At 40.9% G+C, this 10,243-nt stretch overlaps 1 protein-coding gene across 3 annotated transcripts in view; it reads right to left on the bottom strand.

Moving 5' to 3' along the window:
- Positions 1 to 218: 218 nt before the first annotated feature.
- frzb (frizzled related protein) overlaps positions 219 to 10,243 on the bottom strand; it is a 35,716-nt gene continuing 25,691 nt past the window's right edge. For all 3 annotated transcript variants that reach the window (XM_037109797.1, XM_037109798.1, XM_037109796.1), the window contains 3 exons: positions 5,571 to 5,775; positions 4,387 to 4,450; positions 219 to 1,956 (listed from right to left, as the gene is read on the bottom strand). In XM_037109797.1, coding sequence (XP_036965692.1) covers positions 1,897 to 1,956; positions 4,387 to 4,450; positions 5,571 to 5,775 — 329 coding nt within the window. In that variant the 3' untranslated portion in view covers positions 219 to 1,896. The remainder of the gene's footprint in view (positions 1,957 to 4,386; positions 4,451 to 5,570; positions 5,776 to 10,243) is intronic.

The following is a 10,243-nucleotide window of genomic DNA, read 5'->3' as shown; positions in this document are numbered from 1 at the left end:
AGAGTATTATCATTTGGTCTGTGATCTGTCCCTGGAACCTAGCCCTCATTGACTGGCTCCTGGCTTGGGAGCAACAACTCTCTAGCAAAGCTTTCTCCATCAGCAAAAAAATTTGCAGGGAAGTTCTCCCTTGCAGATACAGACTCATGGCAAAATCATGAGGTGCCACGATACATAACTGAATCAAGAGAGACTTCAGAAAAAAGATGCCACACAGATTTAAGCAACAAACTTTATTAAGGACTACCGTTTCAATTCTTGGTGTGTCTTTATCAAAGTTAAAAAAAAATTTTAAATTTGACAGACCTCTGAATGTTGCGCATGTGTCTTTTTTGACAGTATTTCTTTTCCACCCTGACACCATATGTCATGCCAGCCAGTATTAAGAATAAAACATACAAAACTTTGTTGCATTGCCATCCACCCTCTCCATCCTCAAGGAGCAGAGAGAATGCAGGGGCAGAGAGGTTGTTTGGTTGAATATGTGTCTAGTCTGCCTCACTCATCAATCCTTTATCTGACTCAGGTTTGTGCAAGAGTCCATGTCCCTGACCGTGGCTCTGAAAACAAAAAACTAAAATGAGTCAGTTTGCTAGGCATTGGCTGATGACACAACCTGGCCTATCCATCCTGTCAAGAATGAACAATTGCCTACTGATTGTAAGTGTTGTGTCGTTTTTAGCTACATTCGGAGCAAAAGGCTCAAAGAACAATACTGTTGACCAGACTTTCTGCTTGTCGGCTTATGTGATTGGCCACATACTCATTCATTATGTTTAACTTTTAGTTGCAGGGCAGCTGCATTTTTCTGGCTTTCCCTCCTGTCTGCACCGTTGCAGCCTGAATGCATGACCCCCCCACTCAAATTAATGGAAGGACTTAAGGTTTTCACTGCAATGCCTGATTTGTTTTGAATGGGGCCGTACACTGTGATAATGAGAGTAGTTTATCAGTCTGAGCACAGACAAAACAAACTGCACTCTGCTCTTTCAAGTCAGAAAATAATGGAAAATGACTTGCTATAGGGCCTGACATTTTGACACTTCACTGTACAAAATCCCATGTATCCATAAATAAAATGATGAGGGTTGAAAGCTTTTAACTGCTTCACATCACTGTCACTTTACCATGACTTACTGAAACACTTGAAAAGAACAGAACCATTGCTCATAGTACAAGTAACATATCTGATTTTCCTACAATGACAAGTCAAAATTTCTGTTGTTATAAAAGGCCTCTTCTACAACTTTCTTAAATTTAAAATGAATGTCCATCCTGGTGTCTTCCAGATGGCCGAGTCTGCTGGACAGTTACCTTCATATCAGTGCTACATATTTGTTAAAAAGGAAATGTACACATGTTTTTGTCATTTTCAGTTGTCATGACATACAGAAGAGTTGCTGTATAATACAATACTGAACTGGTGTCTTACCCGGATGTGGGTACCAGAACAAGAGGATGCTCGTGTTTTCAAGTTCTCTGTCCTGACTGAATAAAGTGGGCAGGGTAGGAGAACAGACATGGCCTATATGTCCAGGTTTATTAAAGACTGTGACAAAACAGTGTAATGTACATATTGTATGGTACTACAGCTTTGAAGCTCTATGCCCTCCCTTGTCTTTATTGAGTGCTAGGTGTCTATACACACACACACACACACACACACACACACACACACACACACACACACACAAATGCATGCATACACATAGACACTAAACACACACACTTAATAATGTTCGTGCAAAGAAAATAAATGAAAAAAATCAGTCTGACAGATGAAGAGATGAACTACATTCAGCTACAACAGTCTGATAGTGCAATATCTACACACACATACACACTTTTTATATTCACAAACACAGCCACACACACACACACAAAGAGGGTCAGATCTCAGTGGCGATTCCGGCGCTGACTTGCTCGGCCTTTCCCCTGCAGGATCTGATCCCATCTCTGAACAGACAGACAGACAGACAGACAGATAGACAGATATGATAAATCACCTCCATAACCCAATATTGACCAAACCATGCATTATTATAACACTATGTTGGTTTACTATAACTTCCAGGTAGAAACCCACTTCATCATGCATTGGCTTACATAAAATGTATCTGTCTGTTTAATGATGCTGAATTATATACATAATCAGTCCAAAAAGCAAGTTTGATGCTGTCATATCTTATTGATAACAAAATGTTGCTAACATAATGTTGAGACCTAGTTTAATTGTTGGGCTACAGAGTGAAGAGAATGACAGTTTGAGTTTACCCCAAACTAGCAATAAAGGCATTTGCACACCTGTCAATCATGTTTACACAATGACTGAAACTTTCATGTGTCATACAATTTTTCAAACAGATTAAATTTTCTGTATTTTTTCGCATCTTTTCTTGATGTGATATATGTGTGTAGTATGCATGTGTGTGTGTCCCCACATGCTACCAGTCGTTGTTCATGATCATCTGGTTCGCGGAAATAGGCACATTTCTTTTAAATGTATGGTTCCAGTACAGCTGGCAGTGTATCAAACTGGACCACTGACATCCTGAAATTCCACTGCAAATCAATCTGGATAATTCTGCAGCTGCTTTTAAAGCTGCAGAATTATCCAGATTGATTTGCAGTGGAATTTAAAGTAAAACTCTGCTTGGTCTTGTCTTGTCTTCTGGATTGGATGGACACAGTAGCTATTTTCCTTTTATTTGTTCAAGACGTGAGAGGACCACAAATGATCTCCACTGCTTGACAGCTTGTCTCATATTGGGAATTTCTGCAACAATTACGATATCAAACACATCTGATTCAGGTGCAGGGTTTCAGTGTGCAATGTTTTTGGTTTTTTTTGGATGACGTTTTAAAAAAGTGCATATGAAAATAACAAACTTGGTCTGGAAAGGCCTTTTGACTGAGATGTGCTGCTGTTTATATAACAGAGACGCTAGCAAAACAACACAGCACATAACATAAGTACAGTAGAAGTGTCAGACAAGTGTGTTCAGCGGATACAGAACTTTGGCTGGGGTGGCTGGGGTGTTAAACCCACATCCAAAGAGCCGGACATAGCTATGAATGCTGTGCCACATCCTGAGCACTGAGTGAAATGGCTATTGTGAACTGGACTTTCTGTCAAATAACCTGTAACCTCCAAAAATGTAGTTAGTAAATTACATCTACCTTGGCCTTGGAGGTAGTTCTGGGTTAGGTTACTTTAGAAGTTAATAATGTGTTTAAAATCATATGAAAATCATTTTCATATGAAAAGCCAGGTGTGCCAGGTGCTCTGTGCTAAATATATCTCTTACGTTTTTTTTAGAGGAGAAGGCAAGAAAAGTGGCCAACTTCTAAGTGGCCTACAGCAGTGCCTGTTCTCAGCTATCTTCCTGTGTCCTCAAATCCCTGTGTGGAGGGAAGTGATTTGGCCAAGATGAATTTACTGTTCAATCACACCACAACGGAGACAAGAATTAGCTAGTTAGTGTGCTATTTCTTAACAGTATTTGTAGTGGTTGTCCAATGCCAATAGGTTGTGTCAGTATTTTTCTCACAGTTGGGTTGTAAAACAAACAGCTGGTGGTGGAGGCTATAAAGCAGATTAGGAACCATATTTTATCCGGTTAACCGCAGTGTCACTGGGCTCCTTAGTGGGCAGCAATGACAAGAAGCAACAGCCTATCCTGCAGGCACCTGACCTGGCTGCTCTGTCTAGCCATGAGACACAGCAAAGAGCTGCTTCAGATGATGAGCGACCACGTGAGCAGCTGCAGCAGACCACAAATGAAGCTGAAGAGGTCAGTGTTTTTCTGGGGAAACTGCATTTCAAGAACCACCGTATCAGTCGGAGGTGTCATGCTGGGTTATAGTTGCTAAGCTATGATTGGACAATTACTAGTTAATATGGATTTAGCAAAGGTGAAACTGTTTTATCTAGTGTAACATTTGCACTTTGTTTTTGACCAAATATGTCTGGTTCACTGTAATGTATAATCCTGAGAAGAACTGTATTCTTCTTAGGAAATACATTGTAGTGCAGTAAAAAAAAAATAACTAAAGTTCTTAACAAATGATGTCACACTAAACAAGTAGTTGTGTCATTTGTTTGCTAGTTTACACATGATAGCATACTAACATACTGTACAATTTTGAATAACAGACTAATATAGTCTCTTTTGCTCTGAACACAGTAGCTAATTCAATGCACAATTGAGTAAAACTTGTATTCTACTGTAGCAACAGGCTGCATGCAATACAGTGTCATTCAGTACAAATCAGTATGAACTTATAAAACCTCCAGCTGTACCACTGCAGATGTACACTGACGCTATCAGCATATACTCAGAAACGGCCGCTGTTTGTGTGTTTGAATTGATAAGTGAATCGCACCTTGACCTTCTTGCCCAATTTGTCCTTCCACTTCTGCGCAATGGAGCCATCAATCAGGAGCAATCTGCAACCACAAACACAGAGTGAGGTTTAGCCAGGGTTTCCTGAGCATTTTATAGAGGCAGCCAATCATGAATTGTGAGGCAAACAAGTGGCACTACATAATTTATTCATGAGGTGACTAGTTAATCATTGATCTAGCATTTTCATGGATGAGGTGATGAAATGTGTCCATTTCTGTATGATTCAAACATCTTAACGAGGGTTCATTAACCCTTAAAAAAGTAAAAAAAAAAAAAATAGGCATAACTGCTCTTCTTTGACCATCAGGTGCTGATATGTTTGAAATAGCCCATTTGCGCTGCACTGCAAATTATATTTGCTTTTTGACATGTGCTTGGTTGAAAACAGTACGAAGACAGTATATTTAATATTTTACCTAGTTGACTATACCGATTTTTAAAAACATAAAAATGCTTATTCGGAATTTGATAGCAGCAACACATTTCAAATAAGTTGGGACGAGGGTAACAAAAGACTAGCAAAGTTGTGGATTACTCCAAAAACACATTCCATAGGTATACAGGTTAATTAGGAACAAATAGTGTGAGGTGCATCCTCAATAGGCACAGTAGTTTGCAACTGAGGTGATGGTTTGATAACCCCCTGGACACCTTAGCAAAAAGAGCCTGCATTGCACTGCAGTTTAAATATCTATGTGGAGGTGAGCATGGTTGAGGCGCGGCTGTGGGAGAGAGAGCGGTGGAGAGGGCTCAGGAGAGCAGCGCCAGGTGAGTGATTGATGGAGCTGGCACCCGGTTAGTAATCACTGTCTCTCTTTATATGCAGTAGCGTGATGGAACTCAGATGGAGGAGGTATAGGTGATGCACGGTAGATCGGACAGGGAGCTGCAAGATGAGACGCAGGACGAGACACACGAACCGTTCAGTCCCCTGCTCACTATTATTGTGTCTTTGGTAGTATTGAGCAATAAAAGAGGCTTAAACCCGAGAAGTGTGTGCTTGGTGCGTGTGAGAGAACTCACGGTAGCCCAGAAAAGGCTAAACTCTATTTACCAGCTGGACTTGAAAGCTGGAAGAAAACTGATGTCAATTACAATCATTTTACTACAGACAGTAATGCTGTTTTTTTTATTATCTGTTACAACTACTGCTGCTCATACCTGGAAGTCTCCTCGTTCTCGTAGCCCATTATAAGGTACTCCTCTCCAGGAGTGAGAGGAGGACACAGGCAGGAGGATGAGTAGTAGAGTGTGTGTGTTTCTTTGGGAATGTTGACCAGAGAAGACTTGAGCACCTCCTTCACATCCACCACTGCTGTGGGCTCAAGACCGCGATTCCTCACCTCCTTCACCCTCACCCTGATCACTGAAGGAGAGCAACATCAGCATACACAGACACATTGGACACTGGACTTAATGTCTTATACAGTGGCAGGCTTTTAAAGTACTTGAATTAAAAAGAGCCAGAAAAAACAGCAGAACACCATGGATGCTTTCATGGCCACAACCTGTTTTATCATTAACAAGAACTGTTACTTGCTCAACAACCAAACAAACAAATTGGGAAAAAGATCCAAACCAGTATCCACCATCATCTACTGTCCTTACCTACAAACACATGCACGTTATTTTTTTTGCAGTTTATGAGAACATGAGTTTTTTATTGGGATAATTAACTGTGACAATACCACAACACAAAAAGCAGCACACAGTACATTCAAACATGTGATACACGGATGCTTTTACAAAACTTTAAGGCTTAACAAGTGCCTTGATCATTACAACAGTTTGTTTGTTATACAAACTACAAACCATGGATAGTTTGCTAGTTTACTCACTGAAAGCAATAAAGTCTCTGATGGACTTTACCTGGTGAATGCTGCCACGGATGAGCTGGACATTTTAATGCTTACTTTGATCACCTCAAAAATGAGTCAGTTACAAAGTCTACCCCGCTTCCAGAGGACTGGACTGTCAGTAACCGAAACGCATGTGAGAAAAATCTTGTTGAGAGTGAACATTAATAAGGCTGCTGTCCAGACAATATATCTAGCTGTGTACTAAAAACATTTGCGAATCAGCTAGCTGATGTTTTTACTGACATTTATAACATCTCACTCTTTCAGGAGACTGTTCCCTCCTGCCTCAAGACAGCTACCATCATAACTGTACCTAAAAAGTACACAGTGTCTGGTATTAATGATTACTGCCTTATGGCATTCACCCCCATGCTTGTGAAGTGCTTTGAGAAACTGGTTCTCAAGAACATCAAAGATAACATCAGGCAGGGGTGTAGCAAGCTTTTCAAAAGTGTGGGGGATGGATGTGGTGGCAGCGGAGTTTTTTGAAAACAATTTTGGGGCAGGTGGGGGTATGTAACGCTGTTAACTATTAATCTGTGTCTATAATAACCACACCCTGACATGTAAATGTGACATCTGTCTTGGTTCATTTAATTTAACTTAAAATATGGACAACTGACTACATAATATATAAATCAGAAACATAAATACTTTACAGCAGCTCCCATTCAAAGTCAAGAACATGCAGACAAATAATAACAATAACAATAACAATAACAACAATAATAATAATAATAAACTATACATATGCTGCATATTTATAATAGAAGCCTACTGCAACTGTGCTTTTTTTTACCATTAAATGTTATTTTATACATCATCATATTTTATAATGTTCTGTCATGGAGTATATCACTTCTGTGCTGAAGTAGCAGCTCACTGCCAGTTGCAGCTTCTTATCTTGATCTGCGGTCTTTGTTAATTTTTTGTCATGATTGTTATTATTAGTACTTAAATGATCAAAAATCACAGTTACATGTCAGGATTTAGTTATTATACACAGATTCAATATTTAACTGTCATCTATCATCACAATAACAGCATTACATACATTAGCAGCTGTAAACACATAAAACATCATAAAACACATCCTGTGGTTTGGTGTCGACCTGTATACTGAACACATCAGGAGTAATCGACGTTACAGATGTTGTGTTTGGTTCCTCTCTGTTTCCTGAATATATCCGTACGTGTGTGAATGTGTAAGACATTAACTTACAGAGACATTAACTTACAGCACTTTGTAGAACAAGCTTTATAAAGTTCACACCATTGACTTGTATTAGTACACAGGGCTGATCTGCCGGCGACGTATCGCAGCAACGGGCCAGCCCGCTCAGTGAGGCGTCCATGTCTAGGTGGATAGTGCCAGTGCCAACTATGAACCTAGCTACAGTATATTACCAAGTAATAGCTGGGTTTCAGTTACACGCAGGGTCCCATTTAAACGCCGGGTGCAGGTGTATATCTGGGTAAATAACCGCCGGTTCCAAATAAATGCCGAGTCTGATTTATTTATTTTTCTAAAAAATCAAGGAAGAAGACGTGACCACTGACACTGCACGTTTTTCCTCTTCGCCTTTTTCACATAGTGTGCTGCTTTCTGTCAGTCAGTTTCACACTTATGATCGCCATGGCTTTGGTGCAGCAAAAAAATAAAAAGTACGACTTGAAATTCAAACTTTCTGGCATAAAATATGCAGAGGAAAACTCGGGAGAAGCAGCCGCTAGACGTTTCTCGGTAGACCCAAAGAGGGTCAGGCTGACTGGTGGAGGGATAAAGAAGGCTAGTGAGGAGCCTGAGATAAACATGCGGGGATGAGTTATCAGCAGATGGGCATGCCATGATAGAGTGTCCCACAAAATGATCAGGGCGATGGAGAAACAAATGTGCGCCACCTTGAGTGACAGCAGAGATGAGGAGTTTGCTGCGAGTGCTGGTTGGCTTGTTTCCTCCGCCACAAAAACTTCACTTGCAGAGGACAAATATTGCCCAGAAGGATGCCAGAGAATTCACAGAGAAGCTGGAGAAGTTTGTGACATTTTCATCCCGGATTTTTGTAAGGAGGGAATTAAACACCTGTCCCAAATAAACGCCTGGTCTTTTAAGCGATTGAAACAAATAAACACCCCGACTATTATTTGGTATTTTACGGTAGTTCCCGTTTCATCAGCACGAGCTGAACAATAAATCTAACACAGAAAGAGAGGCGGGACATAAGGCAGAACAGCCGATCATCAGCCAGTCAGTCCCAAAGCCAGTGTCATGTTTAAATCAGCGACAGAAGAGAGGAGGCAGCTCTGCAGCGAGCAGACACAGAGCAGCCAGAGAAACTGAGCGACGGTAGTGATGTGTCTGTGTAAAACTACAGAAAATCTGCAGGAAAGGTGTGGGTGTTGAACCCTCTCACTGAAAAAAAGTGTGGGTGTTAAAACACCCACATCCCCCACGGGTGCGACGCCCCTGCAGTCAGGACCTTGACCAGTATGTTTTCAGAACCAATAGATACGCAGCGGATGCCATATCTACTGTCCGTCACTCAGTCTTGATGCATCTAGATGCACAGATGCACAAACAAAATGCCAGCTCACACAATATGCCATGCCTCAGTCTAATCAGCCGATGACACCAATTTTCAGCTTTTGTGCCCATACACATTTGTAGGATTGATCTATTGAGATGTTCTGTTTAAAAATGAGATCCCTGGTCTTTTAGTTTTCAAGTCTTTGATCGAATCAAATTGACTGAACAGCTTTTGTACAAAAATATTTCGTTTTACATAAATGGGAAAACATATCAACTGAGCAGCACAGTTAATGTTTGAAACAAGTGAAGTAATAAACATTCAGACTTGCTGAATACATGTGTTAGTCTTGATATATAGTGATTATTGACTGTCAGGAGTGGTGCTCAGACCACATTCTCATGAATTACATCACAAATTGCACCCATTCCCAGAAATGATGTGGGGATTCTAGTGAACTTTGTTGTCAACCCACTGAGGGCTGGATTCAAAATCACATCAAAATGAAAAGTTAAAAAATTCAAATCATAGGCTGATACAACTAGCGTTAATTTTATCACGGCAACTGGTAATGTGACTAGTGTGTATGGCCCCTGCGTGTCTGTATGCACTCCCAACACAACAGGGAATGCTCCTGATGAGTTGGCGAATGGTGTCCTTGGGTTCTCCTCCCAGACCTGGATCAGGGCATCAGTGAGCTCCTGGACAGTCTGTGGCAGTATATGGCAGCGTCAGGTGCACTGATATGTAAGGTCCCATAGATGATCCATTGGTTTTAGGTCAGGGGAACAAGAGGGCCAGTCAGTGGCATCAGTGCCTTCGTCATCAAGGAACTGCCTATACACTCTGGCCACAGAAAGTCCAGCAGTGTCCTTGCACCAGGAGGAACGCAGGGCTTACTGCACCAATGTAAGTTCTGGTTCTCAGCCTGATTGCCACATTGGCTATGACAAGGAGTTCTGTGCAGCCCTCCAAGGATACACCTCCCCAGACCATCACTGACCAACCGCCAAACCAATCCAGCTGGATGATGTTACAGACAGCATAACTGAGTTTGGTCAGAGACATGTACACCAGTTGCCCAATGGAGGTAATTTTGTAGGGCTTTGGTAGTGCTCCTCCTGTTCCTCCTGGCACAAACGGAAACGGATTCACCATCACTTGAGCCTTCTAAATGGACAGATTGATATCCCTGAACTGACTTGGTGTTATACTGTGATGATTAAGTGTTGGCTTGGTAAGTGAAGTTTTTTGATCAGTGTAATATAAAACATTAAAACAACCGGAGCATTTGGAGACCACTGATTCTCAGTTTTATGAGCAGGAATGGAAACACTCCCCAGATTATGTAGAAGGATTAAATGCTAACATCAACAATATTGTTATATCATCTCATATATACCTTATACGTTCTCATTAATGCTGTATATCTGTTTTCAACAGTGTC

This window comes from Acanthopagrus latus, chromosome 9 (genome assembly GCF_904848185.1).
Source record: "Acanthopagrus latus isolate v.2019 chromosome 9, fAcaLat1.1, whole genome shotgun sequence".
Lineage (NCBI taxonomy): Eukaryota > Metazoa > Chordata > Actinopteri > Spariformes > Sparidae > Acanthopagrus > Acanthopagrus latus.
Note: the sequence above shows the minus strand (reverse complement) of the source record. Positions and strands in the feature narration are given on the sequence as shown.